Source organism: Taudactylus pleione, unplaced genomic scaffold, assembly GCF_031769625.1.
Source record: "Taudactylus pleione unplaced genomic scaffold, aTauple2 ptg000393l, whole genome shotgun sequence".
Lineage (NCBI taxonomy): Eukaryota > Metazoa > Chordata > Amphibia > Anura > Myobatrachidae > Taudactylus > Taudactylus pleione.
Genome location: NW_028284794.1, coordinates 10453710 through 10479140, shown reverse-complemented (window position 1 = coordinate 10479140; position 25431 = coordinate 10453710). Strand labels below are relative to the sequence as shown.

The 25431-nt window shown below is 45.1% G+C and overlaps 1 protein-coding gene across 1 annotated transcript in view; it reads left to right on the top strand.

Moving 5' to 3' along the window:
- Positions 1-1279: 1279 nt before the first annotated feature.
- The window catches only part of LOC148507477 (mucin-3A-like), a 37515-nt gene continuing 13363 nt past the window's right edge, over positions 1280-25431 (top strand). Inside the window, exons 1-4 of the mRNA XM_088446113.1 lie at positions 1280-1338; positions 4135-4283; positions 7669-7734; positions 9500-9586. Coding sequence (XP_088302239.1) covers positions 1280-1338; positions 4135-4283; positions 7669-7734; positions 9500-9586 — 361 coding nt within the window. The remainder of the gene's footprint in view (positions 1339-4134; positions 4284-7668; positions 7735-9499; positions 9587-25431) is intronic.

The window sequence follows — 25431 nt, the reverse complement described above, 5'->3', positions numbered from 1 at the left end:
TTGTTCTATATTCTCAACACCACGCTATGCAGAACAGGGGTGAATGGGACTTACTATACGTATCCAACTCCCCGTCTGATCGGGAATACGCAGCCCTGACCATGACGGTGTGTCCTGAAGGTGAGACTGTCCTGCCGAGTAGGGACAGTTGGGAGGAATGGACTATACTGTCAGAATAACAATGAGAGCTGCCCTAGTACACATCGTGCACACCGAATGTAATATATATATATATTTGTTTTCCCGATAGCTATAGAGACTAAACTTGACGTCAGCCTGGTGATCACTAACAGAGAATTTACAGAAGAACTGCGCAATCCAATGAGTGAGGAGTATAAAGAGTTTGAGGAGGAGTTTCAAGTAGAGGTAAGTCTCTGGCTGTTAATACCCGGAGTGAGCGGGAGGGAGTATGTAAGAAGATGAGGTTGGAGATGTAGGGAGCAGTAGAGGTAGAGAGGGCCGTGCAGGGATGTGCAGTCAGGGTAGGCAGAGCCTCCCCTGTCATACTCCTGAGATTTGATATAAAAATTATTAGAATAATACAAAGAAGTAGCTAATGACCCTCCGATAAGATTGCAACATTGATTTTTCTTTTCAAAAACTTTTCATATGTACATTCGGTGGAGTGTGTTGGCGAGCTATCTAGTTTATTTATATTTCCACTATGTCCTTACAATGATTTGTTGTACTATTCTAATTTTCTTATGTATGTATTTTTATAGTTAACACTCAGCAGCTTTGTGGAGCTCCCTGGGACTGCATTGAGACTAGAGATGAGGCAGCAAAAGCTCAGCCTCGCTGCTGTGTAGTCAGACACTGCTTGCAGAGCTGGGGGCATAGCCAAATCACAGGCAGTCAGTTGCACAAAAAGAGTGCTAATGGGGGCATGCCTCTGAGTATGGGGGGCGTGCCTTGAGCACTGACAGACACCTTGGATGTGTCACGTGACCAGGAAGTGCACTACAGTGTTCAAAGATTGGCACTCAGCAATAGTAAGAGAAGATACAGTGATGCAGGTAAGAGAATCAATGGACACTGAAGCTTGGTGTAGTCAGGGGAGCATTACAGTGAGTAGGGGGTGAGACAGACTCCCAGCTCTCAGACCCATCTCTATGTGTGCCTCCCCAGCCATTGACCTCACAGCACATCACTGGTGTCCTGAGAGAGGCTGTTTGGCACGTGACTGAAGCCTCAGTGCAATAGGACACATCTGTACTTCTACTATATCGTCTCTTGCATTTGGTCATAAATCATTGTCACTACTATATCTTTTACCCAGATGCGAAAAATCTATTCAGAGATCCCAGGTTACAAGGGTGTGATAATCCGCTCTCTAAGGTAAGTTCCTATAACCACTATGGCATTCTATTGGTTGATTGTGTATTGATTCTTTCAACTTATAGTACTTACTGTATGTCATTAACAGCTATATTATATGAAATTGTGGCTATCTATTTGCATTACTACTGCAGGGAAAAATACAAATTTGTTTTTTTAAAGGGGAAACTTAATTTACTTTGAATTTGTTTGTAATTACATTTTGCATTTAAAAAAATGCAACCTCAGCAGTTATTAATAAGTGTTATCATTCTTCTCTCCTGTGTATATGACGCTTCATGACATTATTATATTGTGTACAAATAGGGTAATGTTACTTTAGCCTTTATTTCTAACACTGTCTACCACTACTACTGCTACTGTATACTGTTTACTACAAACACTCATACTATTCAGTCACATAATTGAAGGTGTAAATTGGGCATCACTGCATAGGCATCAGCAGTCTTCATGTGCTACCAAGTGCTTGAAAACAGCTGTAAGAAAGCTTCTCGTGTTATCCATAGTGCTTCTAAGATAAATGAAACAGTTCTGTAAAATATATAGATTTCTGAGCCATCCAAATCAAAATATAGGCCCTGCGTAGAGGTGAGAGAAGTTGCAGCAGAACAGCGCGTTTCGCAGAGTATCTCCTGATAATATCTCAGTAAAATAAACAAAAGTTATGAGAAATGGGCAGAGTGCTGGGCAGGTTTCCATTGTAATACAGTAAGTAGACCATGAGTGTAAGGACAACCTGCTGTTGTGAATACCCACACTCTGCACTAATATATCAGTAAAGCCGAGGCCCTTCCCGTGGGTTGTTGGAAGTGGGGTAATTAACAAGATTAGTACCCCCTGGAGTGGCAAAAGTGCTGTCCAATGTTCCTTGGATAATGGACAGGGATCAGTAGGAGCACTGCCTATTGTACTGCAGGAAGAAAAAATAAAATAAACACACAGCAAATCATTTATATCTCAATAAATGACTCAGGTATCCTGAGGCAGTTACCAAAGATAATGATTTATAAGAACAGTGTTTTGTCATATATTACTGGTTTACAGTACAGTATATATTGTATTGCTGATAGATGTAATGATTATTACAGGGAAATATATTACATTTACAATGGTCTGTAGCCAAATACAAATGTTAACACTAATATGTGTAATGGTTGAGAAGAGTGCCATTGTACTGGCCGTGTGGTCAGTGGAGATTATTTATGATGGACAGAATTGGAGAAGTGCAGTGCCAAATCCTCTTTTAGGGTATCACATGACTATGCTAGTGCAATTGCGCCTTACTCTGCACAGAATAGCAGACTGGTGGCATTTGTAGGGGTGCAAATGTTGGGCGAAGTGTGAATGGTCAATTTCAAGTATGGATTAGGTGCACTCATGTACTAACTACAAAACAATATTTAATTTTGCAGAACTAGATTAGCAAAATAACATCAATGATCCCAAAGCACAGTGCCATCTTGGAAGTGATGGACATCAACTGTTACACATTTTCCACCTTCAGGTTGCGCTTCTGTGGAGTAGCAAATTTAAAGATGCCCTGCAACTAGTGAACCATGCACTTTTACTTTCCAATCTGTTCTGCTGACTTGCTAACGTAGGCACGCTTTAGTTTGTTGTGGTTACTCCACAGACCAGATAGTAGGTGTTAGGTGTCTTTCATTTTGCACATCCTGTCTGCCTTGAATATGACCCCCAGTGATTGTACATAACCTCCAGTGATTGTTCTTGACCTCCAGAGAAATTGTACTTGACCTTCAGTGATTGTACATGACCTACAGTGATTGTGCATGACCTCCAGTGATTGTGCATGACCTCTAGTGATTGTTCATGAACTCCAGTGATTGTGCATGAACTCCAGTGACTGTGCATGAACTCTAGGGATTATATATGAGCCTCCACGAAATGTATATGAACCCTAGTGATTGTACATGACCTCTAGTGATGATACATGACCCCCAGAGATTGTACATGACCTCCAGTGATTTGTATGAGCTCCAAACTTACACATAACCTACAGTGATTGTACATGTCACTAATTTTTTCTCACAGCCTGTGACTCTTTTCACTTTGTTTTCAGATATTTTTTTCTTTGTCTTTCACCAGGAACCTCTCTTCATACCTAACTCACCTTCTATCTCTCTCCGATCTCTCCCTCAGGCCCAGAGTGGACGGGCGGATCCAGATGCGTCACCAGAGAGGGTGTGTTGTTGGGGCTCGCTCCATTCATGAGATCATTTGCTAGACACACTTTGCTTCAGTGTTTTCCTCCACTTTATGCCCTTCAGAGGTGGCTGACAGATGCAATCAGCCAAAAGTGTTATCTATTAAAAGGCACCTCGTTCTATAAGTATTTATAAATAAAGGGGATGATGCAAAGATGAATGCAAGCTGGATATCGATTGTATATTGCATGTTTGTGGACAGTGCATGCTCTGGAGATGAGCATCCGCAAGTTCGGGCAATGCAGTCATACAGATTTCATCCATATCTCCAGTACAGAAAGGATGTATCTACGAAATTAGACATAAAGTACAAGTTATGTCTGTTTTCAAATGGATCTTTTCCATCAGGGTAGAGCTGGTGCAAGTATGCATTGATAATGATGATGCCATGTAACCAAGTGCTTTCAGCTTTGCCCTATGCACAACAGCCATGTTTCCAATTAGAAGTTCTCTATTCTGAGAGATCAAATAAAGTAATTGTAAAACCAGCCAGAGGGGAACCATTAACTTACATATAATGACTGTCAGCATCTTTGCAGAGCACTACATAATCAATGTTTGTTTCTGATAGGATCAACAGTGTCATTGTGGACCATGATGTGATTGTGGAGATAGAATACATAGAAGGGGTAAATATCACTCAGGCGTATGAGGAGATAGTCCAGGATGTGAGGACAAAATTGTTTCAACTCAAGGAACAACACTGCACACAACTATATGGTAAGGACACAGTGATGATAACTGCATACCCATCGAAGATTCATGCAGACAATATTCAAATCCAATGTAAATCCTACCCAGATCCAACCCAACCCTACCCAGATCCAACAAAATAATGCTCAGATCCAACCAAAGCCTTCTGAGATCCAACCAACCCCTACCCAGATCCAACCAAATTACACCCAGATCTAACTAATCCCTATCTAGATCCAACCAAATAATGGCAGTGTTATTGTGGACCATTATATGATTGTGGAGATAAAACTAGAAAGTATAAATATTACTCAGAAGTATGAGGAGATAGTCCAGGATGTGAGGACAAAATAGTTTAAGCTCATGGAACACAACACCACTGTACACAACTATATGGTAAGGACACAGTGGCGAAAACTGCATACCTGCCAAATATTCTCCAGACAACATCTGCATCCAATGAAAATCCTACCCAGATCCAACCAAATCCTGCACAGGTCCAACCAAACCCTAACCAGATCCAACCAAATAATCCTCAGATCAAATCAAAGCCTTCCCAGATCCAACCAAATCCTACCCAAATCCAACCAAATCATGCTCAGATCCAACCAAAGCCTACCCGGATCCAACCACACCCTACCCAGATCCATCCAAACCCTACCCATATCCAACCAAATTACATCCAGATCAAACCTAATCCAATCAAATAATGCTCAGATACCCACAGACCTCCCATGAGATGCGACCATAACCAGAAGAGCGTTCTCCGACAGGTTGCACCCCAGACGGCTGTGCCTTCTCCCTCCATCCCCCAGCATTTAGAAAAGGAAACCAGTTTTGCAAATGTGTAGAACTGACTGCTTTCCTTCTGCTCACCCAGCCCCTGGCTGTGATGTATTCGTCTGTGGACTCTGACATCATATGCCAATTTTGTGCCCAGAATGCCGTAGGATCAGCAACCTGGGGCGGATGATTTTGTGACAAAGTGATAAGACAGTGGTTCCCAAACTTTTTCACTTCATGGAACCCTTAGGGTTACTACCGTTTTTTTGCGGCACCTCAGGCCAATTAATGGCGATATCGAAATCATTAGATGTTCGCCGATAACAGAGAAAAGTGATTTTTCTCTACAGTAACTGCTTTCATACATACTGAAGTTGGTTTAAGTGTCAAATAGTGCTGGTTATGGCGAATTTGACACTTACCATCTCTTCTTACACACCCCCCCCCCCATTGTTACTGACTATATTTAGCACTGGTGTGAGATGGAAGGTAGCATTGAGGGGATGTAGTTATGTGACCGGCCGCCGGTCACAATCCCAACGGCAGAATGCCGGCTAGGGATTCATGACAGGCATTGAGATACCGACACCTGTAATGATCCCGATGCCAAAACCCCGACCCCCACCATCCTGATCATCGCTGAAGGGGGTAAGTACAACACTTAGCCTGGGGATGTGGGGTTAGGATTAGGGACCCCTGGGGTGACTTGGTTGTAGGCACCCCCCACGGGGAAGGTTAGGGTTAGGCTAGGGGAAGGGTGGGTTAGGGTTAGGCACTAGGGGAGGAGGTTAGGGTGAGGCACGCCCCCAGGAGGTTTAGGTTTTGGGAGCAGGTAGGGGGGATAGGTTTAGGCACTAATGGGGGGAGGTTAGGGTAGGCACTAGGGGGGAGATTAGGGTTAGGCACCCCTAAAGGACGGTTAGGGGGGGAGATGGGAGGCTTAGGGTTACTTACTGCCGCTGTCGGGATTCTGTCCTGCCGGGTAAGCCTTGTCGGGATTTGAACCACTGGCATAACAATCCTGCTCCGTATTGAGGACCATGGTAATGATATTATTACATGGATATAGATAAAGTGCAAAAGAAAAAAGTCTTTTGCACTTTATCTCTATTTAAAACATCTATATCCATGTAATAATATCATTACATAATGGTCTGCAATACGGGAAGCAGTCGGGAAGCCAACGGACAGAATCCCGACCACCGGCTTCCCGACTGTCTAATCCCGGCAAGGGTTAAATGACAGGCATCAACATCCTGACGCCTGTCATTTTACCTATGCCGGGAGACCGATGCCCAGCTTCCCGATCGAAGGTACGCCGGGCATGGACAGCCGCAGGGGGGAAGGTTAGGTTAGGAGCTCCCAGGGGGGACTTAAGGTTAGGCACCCCACGGGAGGGTTAGGTTTAGGCTAGGGGAAGGGGGGGTTAGAGTAAGGCACCCCCAGGGGGAGGTTAAGGTTAGGCACCCCCCCCCCGGGAGACTTAGGTTTAGGCACTTAGAGGGGGGTTAGGCACTTGGGGGGGAGGTTAGGGCTAGTAACCCCTAAGGGAGGGTTAGGAGGGGTTAGGTTAGTTTATACTTACCTGTAGTGGAGTCGGGATCTTCACCCCGGGCTTCCGCTGTCGGCGGTAAATCATACCAATCCCCTGCAATACACCCACCCAACACCAATGCTAAATATGCAAATTATTTAACAATTAAAGACATAATGATAAAAAAGTAGGGGCAAAATACATATTAAATTACATATATTAAATTGTAATAAACAACAACTATACTATCTCTAAACTTCAGATATTATGGGGTAAATTTACTAAAGTGAGAGTTTTTAGAAGTGAGTTTTAAAAGTGATGTTGCCCATAGCAACCAATCAGATTCTAATTAACATTTAACTAGCTCCTTCTAGAATATAATAGCTAGAATCTGCTTGGTCCCCACCTCCCCTGAGATCCCTGGCTTGGCCTGACCAGCATGGGGTGAGAATGCTATGGCCCTGGAGACTCGGTAATAGGGTCTCCGGGCTGTATAGAGTAATAGGGTCTCCTGGTCGGTTTGGGTCGGTTTGGGTCCGGTGCTGGTGCTGGTTTTAAATATAGGGGGAACCCTACGCAATTTTTCCCCCCTATATATAAAACCAGGACTGGCCCTGCAGCACGGTGCTGGTTCTTAAATTACGTAATTTTTTTCTTAAAAATGAACCCTTAAAACAAAGGAATCATTAGTAAACACACAAATCACACTGATTTGTGTATGTTTGATGGCAACTCGCAGCTCAGGAGGAGGAGCATTTAAAACTTCTATTGACTCCTCGATTTGGATGTAAAATGGCCAAATATAGCAAAATTTGTGCCAAAATTCCCGATTTAGGCAGAAATGAATGAAAAGTACTTCCGATTTGAGCCAATGGTGAATTCATTTCTAGTGAAAAAAACGGACAAATTTGCGGCATTAAATCACTCGATTTCAACCTTAAAAGATTAACAAATCACCTGAGTTTAATGATAGTGAATTCTCGATTTGCAAAAAGTGATATTATCACACGAGAATGCAAATCGGGACCAACATGAATCTTAGTAAATTTACCCATGGAAGCGTAACTGACATGAAATTATCCTGTTTTATTCTAGACACCGATGAAAAGTCAAAGTTTAACTCAGTGATCGGAGTCCATCTGTCAAATACTGATAAATACGGTAATTATCTGTAATCATGGGCGTTATCCCTTACATTAGTAGTATATAAAGATATATTTATATACTCCTGCGACTTACGCACACTGGAGTCAGCTATTATCTGAGACTAAGCAATTATCATGATACCAATGTATTCACTACGTTCCAGCGACCTCACCATCTGATTCTGTGATGTCACTGAATGCTTGTCAATTTATAGGCTTTGTTACCAAAACATGGCCTTTTATACTGGGCCTCAGGTTACGAAGGGCAAACCAGCTGAGGTGCAGCACAAAAAATAAACTCCTTGCTGTTATTGTGCACCTAGTTTGGTCCTTGGGTACGCAGAAAAAGAAAGTGGTGCTGGAGTGAGGGCTCTCCTTGATAATTACAAAACAAGCACTCCTAGATATGGGTTTACTTTCCAGATGGAAAAATCTTGTGGACACTGGGGGTCATTCAGACCTGGTCGTTAGCGCCGATGCGCTCGGACCGGGTCGATGGCCCCCCACAGAGCATGCGCACGACGGCGCCGTCGTGCGCATGCGTGAGACCCGCTACGACCAACAGCGCCGGTCGTAGCGGGTCTCGATCCAAAGGGGGCGAGCTGTCGATGTTGATTGACAGCTCGCCCCGTTTGGAAGGCGGGCCGGGGGGGTGGCAGCCCAAACGGAGGCGTTCCCATGGGAACGCCTGCTGTTTAGGGGAGGCCCCACTGACATCACTAGTGATGTCAGTGGAGAGCTTCCGGCTCAGACAGAGCCAGAAGCTCTCCGGGGCTTACGACAAGGGAGACCCTACCCTAGGGTCTCGTCGTAAGCCCCGATGGTCGCGATGGTCTCTGACCATCGCGACCATCACCGGAGCGGTCGTTAGAGCTGTGGGTGTAAACCCACAGCCTAACGACCGCAACAGAGGCGGGCGGTCAGGATGCAAGCGGCCGCCCAGTTTCTGAGCGACCGCTCGCATCCTCCGACCGCCTCTGAATGAGACCCTTTGTGCCCTGAAAGATTGAAACAAGCAGCGGTTCCCATAGCTCTAGGCGGGGACAGTGATCTGGCGTTGCTTGTGGCTCTACAGGAGAATCCATTTATTTGCCTAGTGATAACTTAATACATTGGAGAAAGCCTTGGCTCTTTTCCGGTTGATAAATAACCTCATACAAATGTGTCCTCATACAATTATACAATCAATGCCAAATAACTCCGTTTAGCACGCCACAACTTTGTGACTTAGCCATGTTGAAGCACTAATCCTAAGTATCTAGTACAAAATAAGCTAACTAAGGGCCTGATTCACATATGGAAGCAATCCCTATATTTTCGCAGATTGAGCGATTGTCAGCCATTGCGCATGTGATTGAATAGTAGTTACGCTCACACAAAGGATTCATTTGCAAAGTGAGTGGCAGGTAGTCAGCGTTTGGGAGAGGTAATGGGAGTGGTTAGAAAAATGCAGGCTGGTCGGTAGCCTTTAAATATTGTCTTCTGGGCGTGCATAAATCAGCCACTGCGTTCTTGCACGCATCAGGAGAGCCCGGTGTCTGCAGGAGCTGAGGCTTAGACCAGAAAGCTGATGGCCGCCTGATCTGTGTTGGATGTCTCTGGCTTTGTGTGTGATCGGCGGATGTGAGATGCTTTCAGTGGGTGTCTGTAAGCCCTGGTCAGCAAATGGCTCATTAATATGTTTTCGCAATTGTGAATCCGTGAGATCGAAAGCGTCCACAACTGAATTAGGCCCTATATTCTCACATTTATTTTTATTTGACCACATTTTCTATCTCCAGATACTTGGTACATCCCTGAGGACCGTGATGCAGAGGTGTCCACCTATCCCATGACGACAAGGGTTTTGACTACAGAAACTGATAATGGTGAGGTTAATGAGCTGTCTGGTCATTTGCTGGGGCTAGTTTCTAACGATAGCTGGGATTCCTGAAAGCTGGAGGGTGGGCCAGCTAGAATTGCTAGGTTAGTCGAGAAACGTCTGTCAGCAAAGGGCAGATTAATGGCAAAACCAGTGCAGGGAGGGCTCATACTAATTGCAGAAGGGGAAGTTATGCAGTGTACTAGTGCTGCAGTACTTTGGGGTGTGAACGCTAAAATAAAAGCAGGTATGTATGTAGGAGTTGGGTATAGAATACAGACAGTCAGATTCCCAAAACTATAAGGTAAGCTACCTAACGCTTACCCCTAACCCTATCCCTCCCTCCCCAGTGCCTAAACCTAACCTCCCTCCCCTAGTGCCTAAACCTAACCTTCCCTCCCCGCACCCTAACCCTTCCCCTTTAGTACCTAACCCTAACCCTTCCCCTAGTGCCTAACCCTAACCTCCCCCCTAGTGCCTAAACCTAACCTTCCATCCCCGCACCCTAACCCTAACCCTTCCCCCTTAGTGCCTAACCCTAACCCTTCCCCTAGTGTCTAACCTAAACCTCCCCCCTAGTGCCTAAACATAACCTCTCCCTCCCCGCACCCTAAACCTAACCCTCCCTCCCCGCACCCTAAACCTAACCCTTCCCCCTTAGTACCGGTATGCAGTCAGGAGGCCGGCGGACGTAATCCCGACGGCAGGGCTTCCCGACTGCTTTATCCCGGCGAGGCTTAAATGACAGGCGTCTAAATCTAGACGCCTGTCATTTTACCGATGCTGGGAGACCGGCACCCAGCATCCCGATCGATGGGATGCCGGACGCCGAGCACGGACAACCGTGGGGGGGAGGGTTAGGTTTAGGGCTACCGGGGGGGACTTACGGTTAGACACCCCCCAGGAGGTTAGGGTTAGGCTAGGGGGAGGGAGGGTTAGGGTTAGGCACCCCTGGGGGGGACTTAGGGTTAGGTACCCCTCCAGGAGACTTAGGTTTAGGCAGCAGGGAAGGGAGGGTTAGGTTTAGGCACTTAGAGGGGGATTAGGGTTAGGCACTGGGGGGAAGGTTAGGTTTAGGAACCCCTAAGGAGGGTTAGGGTTAGGGAGGGAGATTAGATTAGTAAATACTTACCTGGGGACGATCGGGATTTTCACCCATGTTGGGCAATAATTCGTACCAATTCCTTAGTACCTAACCCTAACCTATAATCCTAAACCTAACCCACCCCTAACCCCCGATACTTAACTTTGGTATGCAGATGGTCGGAATGCTGGAGCCGGGATCCCGAAGCTGTAGGGATTCTGGCACTGGTATGTTGACCATCGACATCCCGTACACCAGGATGCAGACTATGTCCCATATATAGATATATACACTATAATTTATGAGGATAAAAAAGACTTTGAGGCAGGGAAAGCTATAAGTGGTATAGGTGAGGTAACCTACATCTTATATTAATTGGCTTGGTGGGATGTACAGTACACTCTTGTAGCTTCATAACATGCAAATAATCCCCCAGATGATTTTTCAGGTATTAAATAGATGCACCTCTTTCACTCTTTGTTCAAAAAATCCCCTGGTACCACGTGGAGATGCTACAATGAGTGATTACAGGAAAATTGATGGCGTGCATATAAATAGTTTTGGTCGCAAAGATGAAGAAGTATGTTTACAGGTGACTCAGCCCAAGAGGGGTCCAAGTTTTGCAGGTGGGAAGTAAGCTTTTTCCCTTTGATACTAGTAGCTTGTAAGCCACTGCTAAAGGAAATTGCTTTTCATAAAATAGTGGCCAATGTGCAAGTGGATCCCTTTGTAGGTTTCGCAACACTTGCTTCCATTAATGGGGGGGTCAACAATGGACGCAGTCATTGAGTCTACTTTCCGACTCCTACAAATCCATCCTGATAGTTTCAAGTTTCTGGTTTTATGTTAAGTGTTTGCCAGTGGACTGCTCAGTGTTATGCACATTTTTTTAATGCTTTAGTACGTTTTACATAGTGCATAATGAGGGGAACCGGCAAGGCCAACGTAGCACATTACTTTTTGTTGATAGGCACAGCCGGTTCTTCCCGATGCTCCAATCTTCTTTGGTAAAATCATTGTTTCATCAATTTGGAGTTCCTGTAGCAGCGGGTAAGACTGAGGGACCCACTATCTGCCTGTCTTGTCCGGGTATTGATATCGACACTGTGGCATGCTGTTGTAAGTTTCCGGTTGAGAAAGTGTCAAGTTTGCGTGAAATAGTGTCGGTATTCAAAGGGTCTCATAAGGTTACCTTTAAGGATTATCTAATGGGACTGCTGAATTTTGCCTGCCGGGTAATTTTTTTGTAGAAAACTAGAGAGGGTGTCAGCAGGTGTGTCTCGGGCCCACCATTTGATTTCTCTAACGGCTGAGTTGGGATGTGACCTGGAGGTGCGGGATTGTTTCTTGACCGAGTTCAATGGGATCCATTGTCAGGGTAACCTACCAGCTTCCAATACTAGCTTGCAATTGTTTACTGATGCAGCCAGGTCTAAGGGTTTTGGGGTATACCTTGGTGTAGAGTGATGCACTTGCCTTTGGCCGTGGAAGTTGATTGAGGAGGGTCACACCAGGAACCTTTTGCTGTTGGAATTGTTCACCATAGTGGTGGCTATGGAACTGAGGGGGGAAATGGTTGGTGGATATGTTATGTTCTTCTTATGTTTGGCAAATTGTCAAGGAAGTTTTCCTATGAATCGATTCTAGGGTGAACTGTGGACAGGGCACCGACCGGTAGAAGGGGCACCAATCTGCGTGAGTGCACATGAAAAAGGGGGCATGGACACTCTTGGGGGAGCATGGCATCATGTCACGCCCCTTTTTCATCACTCTAGGGATATGCCAATATGCGCAAGGCATCTATTCACCAGCTGTGAGCGCTAAACTGCAACTTTTCCCACCCACAGGATACTGCGGCCGGCAGGTGGGGATGGCTGAGGCCAGGCTGTTTCCAATTTATGTAAAATCACAAATCCAAAACTGACCAATATGACACGCGTAGATTGGTCACCTTGCCTAAGCATCCCATATACTGTACATGTGCTAAATACACCGGGTATGTATTTGGCACATGATTATGTGTTTATTAGCAGGGTGGGGAGGTAATGCATGGCTTTCCCTTATGGATTCCACTCCATTTACCAAGTATCAATTTGGTTTCATGTTTAAATGTCGTATTACTGGTTTAGGTTTGGATGCAATGCTATATGGAGGACATTCCTTCAGAATAGGGGCGGCATCATTGGCGGCCATAGCCGGTAATTCCATTTCCAAAATTAAAGAATTAGGACGTTGGAAATCCACCAGCTTTAAAATACAAGCTGTGGCTCCATTTCATTGGGGGCATGAAGGGTTATCACTTATTTTTAAATGGCACAAACTGTTCCCTATGGTTTTTTTAAAGGGACTTTTCACCTTCATATGTGTGCCCTCACTCCGCCCCCCGCTTTGCACTAGGCCAGGCTAGTTTAGAAATTGTTTATGTTGTTTATGTTATATAGTGGTTGGTGGATCTCCTTCAGGCTTTATTTTTTGCTTAGATTGGGATGGATACCCTTCCATATAGAATCCCTGATTCAGAGACGGATGCTCTGAAAGAGCGTTCACTCTGAATCTGGGGTTTTTTTTTGTGCGGCCAGAATGATGGTCGCGATGGTCAAGACCATCGCAACCATCGGGCTTGAGACAAGACCCTTGTGGTAGGGTTTCGTGGCCACAAGCCCCAGAGAGCTTCTGGCTCTAATAGAGATAGTGATGTCAGTGGGGCTGCCCACAAATGGCAGGCGTTCACATGGGAATGCCTCCGTTGTGAAGACACCCCCGAAAATGTTGCAATATAATAGTTTACTGGTCTCAATAGACTGCAGCAATAAACAGAACATTGGTGCTTGTACAGAGAAATGTAGCAATCATAGATGTGGGTTGGTATGAACAAATACTGTAATGTGCAAAATGACACAAGTGGGGTAATCTTGGACATGCAGGATGCAGCAAAACAAAACAAAACACATGCAGAACAAAACAAGTCAATGTGGCAATGTCCAGTAACAATGTTAGCGCGGCAAGTGTTTGTTGTAAAGTGGAAGGTTGTAGTGGGTATTATCAGTACCCGGGAAGGTCTATTCCGGAATTCAGAGAGTCCAATACGTGGTTAAGCAGAGTCTAATTTCCAAATAGTGTTGTGGACTTTTCAGAGCAAGAGGCGGCGTCCTTCCTACCTGCCTGGTTTTCCTGGTTATGCGTGGTCGCTGCCTGGATACTTGTGGATGTGTAGCAGAGAGACGTGGGAACGGGTGGCCTGGTGTGGTTAACCGTGTGACGTCGATGTCGCACAATGGTGTCTTCCAGGAGATGCTTCAAATGTAGACTGACCATGGTGTATCGATCCTTCTTGTCTGTTACATCCAGGTACGTTGCTAGCACTGTGTGATGAGGCACGAGTATCCAATCTTGGGGTTTTTGCGGGTTGATTCCTGCTGGGTGTTGGTATAGGTGGTGCTCTGCATTGATATTGGCTCAGACTGGTGGGTAGCACGGCCCGCTGGGAGTGCAGGTGTTCATGCTAGCTGTGGCATAGTGTAGCGCTTGGTATGGAAGATGTGGATGCTACTCCAACATGTTTTTGCCCAGCGCGGGCCTTCCTCAGGGAGTATGAATGGTGCGGGCTGGCCAAGAATGGAGTTAAGAAGTCATCTTGTATCCGGTGTCAGCGTTTGATTGGCTGTCAGTTAGGGGATCTGATTGGTTGGTGATTTTGTTACCAGAGTGCTTCTCTGATTGGGTGGTGGTTGTGGCTAGGTTAGGGTTGGTTGTGTCACGGCAATCATGTGATCTTGTCGATTGTAAATCGTCCGACCTATGTACTGTTTTGGACATGGGCACTCTAATAGATAAATAGTCCGTTTTGAGTGGCAGGAGATTGTGGGGTCTAGTTACTAAGCATTGTTAGGAGACAGTGAAAAGTGATAAGGTGCCAACCAATCCGCTCCTAACTGCCATCTCACAGGCTGTGTTTGAAAAATAACAGTTAGGAGCTGATTGGCTGGCACCTTATCACTTTTCATTCTGTCTCCAAACACTTCTTAGTAAATAGACCCCTAATGCTGCCCATCCACTACTAGATGCGGGGACGATGGCACGATTACGACGCTGTGGTTTCCCGTGGGGTGAAGTGCATACACTGAACGTTCAGACATTCAGTGTATGCAGATCAATCATCCCCGAACATGGAAACCTGATGGCAGTCGTCAGGTTGACCGTCATGTTCGGGTGATGATTGATGTTAAAAATGACCAGCGGGCGCACGCATCGCTGGTCATTTATAACATTTTACTGCCCGATTCGCGTGCGATTACCAATGATTGAGCGATAACGACGGTCGTTATTGCTAAATCGTTAGGCTTAATCGCCTAGTGGATGGGCAGCATAAGTTTTTTATGTTGATGAGTTTGCCATTGGACGTGGATGTTATGGTGAGTGTAGGCATTGTGGTGCTGATGTTAGTTGTTTTGCATGGTATACAAGTACCGCAGTGGAAGAAGCCATTGCGTTGGTGGTGGCCGTCTATTGTGGTTTGTATCTTGTTGTGTGGGGGGATGTGGTTATGAACTAATTTATATTTTAAGTCAGGTGCCTTCTGAATAACAATCTTAGGCTTTGGGGGTAATATTTTGCTTAGGGTCTCATCCTGTAGAAGGATGTGCCAGTGTTTTTTTTATGATCTTTTGCATTTGCCAGGCTTGTTTGTTGTATTGTGTTATGAAGTAGATGTTTTGATCTTTTGTTGTGTCTGATCTTTCAGTGTACTGTAGTAGTGGTTGTCTACCTGTATTAAGGGTTTTATTGAATGCATCTGAGACACGTTGTCGGTCATATTGTTTTTCTAGGAATTGGTTTTGGAGTAGTATGCCTTGTGTTTGGAAATCCTCAATGTTGGAGCAGTTCCTCCTTAGGGGCTGTATTCAATTAGAGTCCAAAAGCTGCTTTCCACGAAAAAGTATCGCCGATTAGGGCTTTTCACCTGTTCGGGACTTATCTCCAAATTCAATTTCAAGTTTGCGTACACGGAAAGTCAATGCAATGTATTAGGTGAAAAAGATTTGCCTATGAATAGCAGGTGAAAAGAAATGCAAAATCTTTATTTTGGGGTACAAATGTCGGGAAATGACTCAGAACCCATGGGACAGCCCCCCAAAGGACAACTGTGCAAAAAAAACCCTAAAAAAACTGAAGAACACCCCAAAAAAGAACTTTCATTTTGGGGGCGAAAAAGTAAAAAGTGGGGGGACAAGCATAAAAACTAGCAAAAATATACTTGTTGGGGTTTTGCAAGGATGGGTCAGGTGTTTTTAAGATTACAGGTGCTTTTTTTCATGTTATTTAAAACTTCACTTTAGAGACCTTAAAATATGCTAGCATCCATTTTCATGTACCCCAAATTTGACAGGACTGCTTATTTTCTCAAAAAAATACTGCTTAATGCCTTTCTTTACCACATTTACATAGACATTAAAAGCAAGGATTTTAAACAACTTCAATACCCCAAACTGTTTTATTGGGGCTATTGGAACACATCTAAATGGATCCCCAATGTTAGTGCATCTTTTTGGGGAGTACAGACTGATTTCCTCAATTCTGACAGTACTTTCCATCTGTTACTCATTCGCCACTTTCCGTTTTCATGTGTTTAGTAATTGAATAGGGCGAAAAGCAGGGACGCGCACGATAAGTGAAACTGGCAGTGTAGGAGGAAAGTCGGACAGGTGAAACCTTTCTGACTTTTCGCGTATAATTAAATACAGGCCTTAGTCTGGTGAATTGGCCTAGTGGTATGTTGTTCAGCCTGTTTGGGTGGTGACCGCTGCATGCTAGTATGAAGCTGTTCACATCTACTGATTTTCTGAATATGTTGGTCTGTATGGTGTTTTTGAGAATGAATATGTTGAGGTCGAGAAATTCTACTTTTTATTTGCTGTAGGTGGTGGTGAATTTGAGGTTATTGGGGTTGTCATTGATGTAGTTGATGAATTTGTTCAGTGAATCAAGGTCACCTTTTTTGCTTATAATTAACCACTCTGATTTCAGGTTATGTTACTTGTTTCCATATGGATAAGAAAAGTATCTGGATTGTAGGTCATTCATTTGTCTTCCCTGGCCCTTCCCCATGAAGCCATGGCCCTTTTTTGGGTGCATTATGTCCCTTTGAAAAAGTTGGGGGGCGTCAATGCTTTTTCTGGCACAGGGCACCAAAAAGTCTAGTTATGGCTCTGCTGGCACCCCTGTGTGGCCGCACTGACAAAACATGCCAGGAGCCGGCCCTGTCTACCCTTAACCCTCCCCGTGGTGCCTAATCCTAACCCTCCCCCTGGAGCCTAACCATAACCCTCTCCCTGGTGCCTAACCCTAACCCTCCCCTTGGTGCCTAATCCCTCCCCCTGGTGCCTAACCCTAACCCTCCCCCTGGTGCCTACCCCTACCCCTCCTGTTGCCTAATCCTAACCCTCTTCCTGGTGCCTTACCCTAACCCTCCCCCTAGTGCAGAGGTTCCCAAATGCAGTCCTCAAGGCACCCTAACAGTTCAGGTTTTAGAGATATTCATGGCTGAGCACAGGTGGTTAATCAAATTGAAAGAGGTACCAAATAAGTCATCTGTGGATAAGCATGAATATTGTTCAAACCTGGACTATTAGGGTGCCTTGAAGATCACGTTTGGGAACATCTGCCCTAGTGCCTAACCCTAACTATCCCCTCCGACAGCCTAACCCTAAACTTCCCACAAGTGCCTAACCCTAATCCTGATCGTAATCGGAACCTACATTTTTTTTTAAATAATTGTGTCAACCTTTTTTGCATCGATCATAGGAGTGTCGACCATTTGTACCTGTCCACCTTTTGCACTGTGGACATTTTGTATCTGTCAACCTTTTGTACCTGTCAACCTATTGCCTGTTGACCTATACATTGTCGACTTTTCCTCCAGATACTACACAGCATTATGTACCACAGTTTCTGGGTAGGTGCACTTGTGTTCATCCATTTTTGGGTAGGTGCACTGACTTGTTTTCATCAGTTTCTGGGTAGGTGCACTGACTTGGGTTCATCGGTTTCTGTGTAGGTGCACTGACTTGGGTTCATCGGTTTCTGGGTAGGTGCACTGACTTGGGTTCATCGGTTTCTGTGTAGGTGCACTGACTTGTTTTCATCAGTTTCTGTGAAGGTGCACTGACTTGGGTTCATCGGTTTCAGGGTAGGTCCACTGACTTGGGTTCATCCGTTTTTGGGTAGGTGCACTGACTTTGGTTCAACGGTTTTAGGTAGGTGCACTGACTTGGGTTCATTGGTTTTAGGTAGGTGCACTGACTTGTTTTCATCAGTTTCTGTGAAGGTGCACTGACTCGGGTTCATCGGTTTCTGTGTAGGTGCACTGACTTGGGTTCATCGGTTTCTGTGTAGGTGCACTGACTTGGGTTCATCGGTTTCTTGGTAGGTGCACTGACTTGGGTTCATCGGTTTTTGGGTAGGTACTCTAACTTGTGTTCATCAGTCTCTGGGTAGGTGCACTGAGTTGTATTCATCGGATTCTGGGTAGGTGCACTGACTTGGGTTCATCGGTTTTTGGGTAGGTGCACTGACTTGGGTTCATCGTTTTTTGGGTAGGTGCACTGACTTGGATTCATCGGTTTCTGGGTAAGTACACTGACCTGGGTTAATCGGTTTTTGGGTAGGTGCACTGACTTGGAGTCATTATTTTTTAGGTAGGTGCACTGACTTGTGTTCATTGGTTTCTGGGTAGGTTCACTGACTTGTGTTCATAGTTTTTTGGGTAGATGCACTGACTTGTATTCATCGGTTTTTGAGGAGTGGTGGTATCTCAGATCTGTTTTGACATAATGCATTTAAATAGGCCAGATAGCATTTATCTGTCAGCTGAAGGGATGGCTTTGTTTGTACATAACTTGTCTAGATGTTTAGTAGAGCAATAAGAGGTTTCTTGGTGGTGGGGCTTGGGCTCCTTGCAGGTTCCATGCTTTGGTACTAAAGCACGATAGCCAGCAGCCATAGATAGTGCAAAACATGGTTGGGAGCACTATCCTTCGTTTTATGCAGCTGTCGTTTGATATCACCCATGTTGGGAATCCTGGCATAACCCATGTGGGGGCCCAGTACTGAACCAAGGAAAAGGGTGGTGGGTTCTTCTCAACACAAGTGTGCTGTAGGTGGAAAGCAGTCGCCCGTACACACCAGCAGACGCACCAATATATCTGCAGATATATCGACCATCTGCCGTGCTGCCAATGAGCGGCTCCTCCACGTATGTCCCAGCCAATGAGCGGCCGCTAATGGAAGCCGACGCTGAGAGACCGGGAGACTGAAATCATTAGCAACACTGTTACAGTATGGTGATACATGCTGTTACAGTGTCTCCGCCCACAGAATTGGATATCTGCGGAGAACGTCGCGGGACATAAGGGTGAGTGATGGCTTTTTCTTGCAGGTTTGTCCCTCGGATACTTTACGATGACAAGTGGACGCGAACATCTGGCAGCAGGTAAGACAGTGTATGTGTGTAATAAAACTTTTATTTCATGGTGTGTATAGTGTTTTTTTACTAATTTCTTTACAGGTGAACTACAGGTCCAAGCAGGCCCTTAATGCCCCGCATGCTGGTACTTGTGGTTCTCCAAGTACCAGCATACGAGGGAGGCTTGCTTGCACTTGTAGTTCGACTGTAAGGACAATGTTTATTTTTCTATTTTTACACAACACCGACACTATCAACCCGCCACCCACCACCCAGGGGTGACGGGGATAGCCCCGGGCTATCAGCCTAGGCCAGGGGTACCCTGGAGAGGGGTACCTCTTGATTGGAGAGGTACTCAACTCCCCAGGGATACCTGGCCAGGGCTGATGCTGCGGCTGCGGGTCCCGGTGAAAGGGCATCAGCCCCCCCGCTAGTAAGGGTCCAGGGCTGGTTTGAAATATAGGGGTACCCCTACACAAAATTTTGGCCCCTATATTTTTAACCAGCCCTGTCCCACCTGCCTGGTACTGGTACCTATTTACGGGGGTACCCTATTAATTTTGTACACCGTAATTTTAGGGACCAAAACAGGCTTCCTAGTCCTGGGCTGGTTAGTGTTTTTTGGGAGGCGTCGTCATTTTTAATTAAAAAAAAATCAATTTTTAAAAAATTACAACATAAGCAGCAAGCACATATCTCACTGATATGTGCAGGCTGCTAGCTCGGGCAAGATTTCCAGTGAGAGAAAACACTGCAATCTCGGGTGAGAAATCTCATCTTCACTTGTAACTCGGGAGAGAAATCTCGATTTGCTTCACCATCGGAAAACTGGCTTTCACTTAAACTCGCTTCTTAGAAAATTTGCAGAACCAAAAAAAAAAACATGCCCGAGTTTCGGCGATGCAAATCGAGATTTAAAAAACCAAAACTCGACCAAACTCGATTCTTAGTAAATTTACCCCTAGAAATCAATATAGACGTGTACTAATAGCCCTATTAATAGTGCTTTGTGTTCTTAAAGTGTCAGAATTGACTGTTATATGCTTATATGCAGAAGTAGGGATGAGCGGTTCGGATTCTGTGAAATCCGAATAGCTCCAAACATCGGGGAACCGAGTCCACCCAAGCCCCAGCTCGGTTGTGCCCGCTGACTCGGATCCCCACTGCGAGGCCGAACGCCAGCGTCCCGATGTCGGATCCTCGCGAGAGTTCCGAACTCTAGCGAGAGGTGAGAGTTCGCCTCTATATAAGGTACTGTCGCGGGACTTGGCGCCTTATGTAGAGGCGAACTCTCACCTCTCAGCACTATTTCTCCACACGCTCCGGACTGCGCACTGCTCTGCTACTAGCTAACTGAGTGGGACAAGTGGCTGTGCTGGCAAAGTGGCTGTATAGGAGACACACTGACTGCATGCTGATGCTGCGCTGTACTCTGCTGATTAAGGAGCTCACTCAGACCCGCTCGCAAGATGCAATCGCTCGCTAGCAAAAAGAGACCGGATATTTAAATTAAGTGTTCGCACTGTGTCGCGTAAGGATGCCCTCTATGTCTTAGTGAGCTACGGCAATGAGCGCTCGCTAGTGTATAAAGATGCCCCCTAGCCACTCGCAACACACGTCATCTCCGGGAATTGTAGGATTAATCAGTAACATTGAGAGCCATCGGAGGTTGCCTTTCCCTGCCGCAAGCACAGCGATCAGTGTTGGCTGAAATATATGCAGGTGACATGTACAATGACGCTACTTTGCTAATTATGCATGCCCTTTAAACGCCGTTTTGGCGGCCTTACACGTCTGCGTTCGCAGCACCACTCCCCCGCTTACAAGCACCTTCCCCTGTTACTACCCCACAAACGGCACTATCTGTCACTCTAAGTAGCGACCTGATAGTGGCTTACGAGCAACTAAAATCAGATTGCAAAGACTGGCTTGCGCACGCACACTGCGAATTATACGCATGCGTAGATGGGCAAAAATCACTCACAGCGAGCGAGCGCAACTTAGCGAGCGGGTCTGAGTCAGGTCCTAAGTGCTGTGTCCAGAGACTCACAAGTGGCTATGCTGGCAAAAGTGACTGTGTAAGGGGGCACACTGACTGCACGCTGATGTATGCTCCACTATACTGATTAAAGTGTCGATACTCACAAGTGGCTGTGTATAAAAAAAAAAAGTAAAAAAAAAAAAGAAAGTTAAAAGTTTAAAAAAAAAAAAATAAAACTTATTTTTTGGTGCTGTACCACAGAGGGTATACAAGCACCATGACTCCGTGGGCCTTAGCCCTCTGTATAAAATAAATTAAAAGCACCATGACTCCGTGGGCCTTAGCCCTCTGTATAAAATAAATTAAAAGCACTGTGACTTTGTGGGCCTTAACCCTCTGTATAAAATAAATTAAAAGCACCGTGACTCCATGGGCCTTAGTCCTCTGTATAAAATAAATTAAAAGCACTGTGACTTTGTGGGCCTTAACCCTCTGTATAAAATAAATTAAAAGCACCATGACTCCGTGGGCCTTAGCCCTCTGTATAAAATAAATTAAAAACACTGTGACTTTGTGGGCCTTAGCCCTCTGTATAAAATAAATTAAAAGCACCATGACTCCGTGGGCCTTAGCCCTCTGTATAAAATAAATTAAAAGCACTGTGACTTTGTGGGCCTTAACCCTCTGTATAAAATAAATTAAAAGCACCGTGACTCCATGGGCCTTAGTCCTCTGTGTATACAAGCTCCGTGACTGCTTGGGCCGTAGCCCTCTATAAATAAAAGCACTGTAACTTCTTGGGCATAAGCCCTCTGGGTATACAAGCACCGTGACTCTGTGGGCCTTAGCCCTCTGTGTATAGAAGCACTGTGACGCCGTGGGCCTTAGCCCTCTGTGTATAGAAGCACTGTGACGCCGTGGGCCTTAGCCATCTGTGTATAGAAGCACTGTGATGTCGTGGGCCTTAGCCCTCTATATATACAAGCACTGTGACTTTTTGGGCATAAGCCCACTGTGTATAAAAGCACCATGACTAATTGGGAAGTAGCCCTTTGTGTGTTTTCATCAATATGGATCATGACAATCAACCGAGTGTACTGTTGAGCAGAAGCAGCAAGAAAATGCCAGCAGTGCAGCTGCTGGAACCAGTCATGATGATGATACTAGTCATTCACTATCATCTAAAGCTGATGCTCAAGGGTGTAGAGGCTTTAAAAAATAAATGGTATCTGAAATAAAAAAATCGAGATTTCACACGGGCAAACACAAAAAACCTCTAAAGGTTAGTGCAGAAAAACAGAAAACTGGCAATACACCATTCACCACATGCAGTGGCAAGGAAAGGCTCAGGCCTTGGCCTTTATTTCTTAGTGGTGGTTCTGCACCTGTCAGTGAGGCATCTTCTGCCTCTCATGATGACAATGAAAGACCTGTTAGAAGAAGTGTAAAAAAACTGAAAACCACTAAGGCAGTAGATCAAACTGTGCATTCAGAAACACAAATGTCAGATATTCCTGAGGAGAGTCTAAGTGAGTGTGCCCATGAGTGCTATGTGTGAGCCTGACCTTTCAGAGGAGCCATCTCCCACAGTTTCTGCTCCCTCTGTATTTGTGGGGATGAGCAGCATAAGTATTGCTGATGACATAGAAATTGAGGATGCCAATATGGAATTGCATGAGAATAGGGATATGTTTCTGTAGCTGACGCTGGCACTAATGAGGATATTGAGGATGTTGTTTGTGTAAGTCAGGCACCGGTGGAAGCAACTCTTGGCCATGATAAGAACAAGGCTATTGTTACGCCTGGGCATAGTACCAACAAATCCACCTCTTATGTCTGGAATTATTTTCACCCAAATCCTGACAACATTTGTCAAGCCATATGTAGCCGTTGTGGAACCACAGTAAGTAGAGGTAGGGAAGTTAAGCATCTAGGAACCTCCACGCTATTACGACATCTGCAGCGAGCTCATGACAAGCATTTTATAACATCAGAAACTGGTGCTAAAAAAATAACAACAAGCAGTCCAGCATCAGCTAGCTCCCTTCTCTCTGCTAGATTCCAGCATCTGCAATCTCCACCGCCGACACCATCATCCTCAATATCCTCCTCAGTAATGATCAGAGGGTAGTCCAGTATCCAATTTACTAGGTGACTCATCCCCTTTCCAGGACTCCTCACAAGAATCCTTGAGTGCTAGGCCTGCTTCTGCAGCCGCTGCTGCAGCTGGAGGTGGATCTTCATCCCAGAAGTAGGCCAAGAAGACTACGAGTAATAGTTTAACAAAACGATGAACTGTTAAACAATCCTTTGCAAGGGGAAAAAGTAGGACAGCTCTCACCCAGTCACACAACGGATCACTGACGTCATGACAGCTATGCTAGTATTAAATCTGTGTCCAATATCCACAATTAATGCAGTGGGTTTTACTCAGTTAATTGAGGTCCTGTGTCCCAGGTACCAAATTCCATCTCGGATTCATTTTACCTGAAAAGCCATTCCTCAGCTGTACCAGGACATTAAAAATAACCTAATTAATGCCCTAAAAAAATGCCATTGTAATAACTGTCCACTTAACCACAGATATGTGGACAAGTGGTAGTGGGCAAACTAAAGATTACATGACTGTGACGGCCCACTGGGTGAGTGAATCACCTTCAGCAGAAGCAATATGTAACAAACAACGCCAGCTCGTTCAGAGGCAGGTGACTCTGTGTATCACCGGATTCAATAAGAGGCATACCGCTGACAACCTCTTACAAAAACTAAGAGATAGATGTCATAGAAACTTGGCTTACCCACTTGGACTCTTCTCAGAATTTTTGATTTCTGACAACACCACAAATATTGTGAAAGCATTGCAGCTGGGTGAATTTCAACACATCCCCTGTTTTGCTCACACAATCAACTTAGTGGTGCAGGGTTTTTTAAGAATGACAGGGGCGTGCAGGAGATGCTGTCTGTGGCCCAAAAAATTCCAGGACATTTTCAGCATTCAGCAGCATGCAGGAGATTGCATCACCTGCAAGAACAGTTTCATTTGCCCTGCCATCAACTGAAGCAAGAGGTGGTAACCAGGTGGAACACCACCCTTTATATGCTTCAGTGGATGGATGAACAGCAAAAAGCAATCCATAGCTTAACGACAAGCCATGACATTGGGAGAGGAGGAGGAATGTTCCTTAGCCAGTGCAAAGTGCTCAAACCATTTGAAGTAGCCACATGTGAAGTGAGTGCTGACACTGCTAGCTTGAGTCAGGTGATTCCCCTAATTATGCTTTCGGAAAATCTGCTGGAGAAAATGAAGGAGGAGATTAAACAAAGTGAATCCATAAAGTATGCCGGACTTGTAGATCAAGTCCTTTATTTGCTTCGCCAGGATCCACGGGTGGCCATGATCTTGAAATCTGATCACTACATTTTATCAACCATGCTTGATCCTAGTTTTAAGTCGTATGCTGTGTCTTTCTTTCCAATTGACCCAGATCTTAAAAGATGCAAAGAGCTACTGGTGAGCAAGTTGGCAAGTGTCACAAGCACTACTACATCTCCTCCTTCAATTTCTTCAGCAGCAGCCAGAAAAAAAATCAGCTTTCCCAAAACAAACAGAGGTGATGCAGACAAGTCAACCCAACATTTTGACATCTGGTCGGGTCTAAAAGAATTGCCCAACATTAGTGACACCTCTACTGTAACTCCATCTGATACGGTCACCATCCAAAGAATGATAGAGGATTATTTTCATGGCACCATAAAAATAGACATGTCACAGAGTCCCTTCCAGTACTGGAAGAAAAAAAAGAACGGCAATTTGGAGGCCCTTGTATGAACTGGCTATGCGTTACTTAAGCTGCCCACTCTCCAGTGTGTTACTTCCTCAAAATGTGGAAAAGATGATGTTCATCAAAATGAACTGGAAATTCCACGAGGAAGACCTTTCCAGGCAATTTCGTGACAGTACAGTTTTCTGTAATGGTGGATTCCAGCGGGGATGAAATAATATTGTGTGAGGATGATGTACACACTGATGAGGGTGAGGATGGCAATGACATCTTGCTATTGCAGAGCTGTTGTCTTAAGCCGATTGGTAGCTTGTTTTGTGGGGGCCCAACCAAACCAAGCACTTCAGCCACAAAAGTGGCATTCCCTGTCGCTGAAGTGCTTGGTTTGTTAAAGTGTGCATATACTTTTTAATATCTAACATATCCCAAGGACAATTCCATCTTGCACTACCTTTCATTTCTGTCACTGCTATGTGGCAATGTTTCATAGATGTGGTGTCTGTGCCGCTGCATCGCTGCTCTGTCATTTAGTAACCAGTCAGCT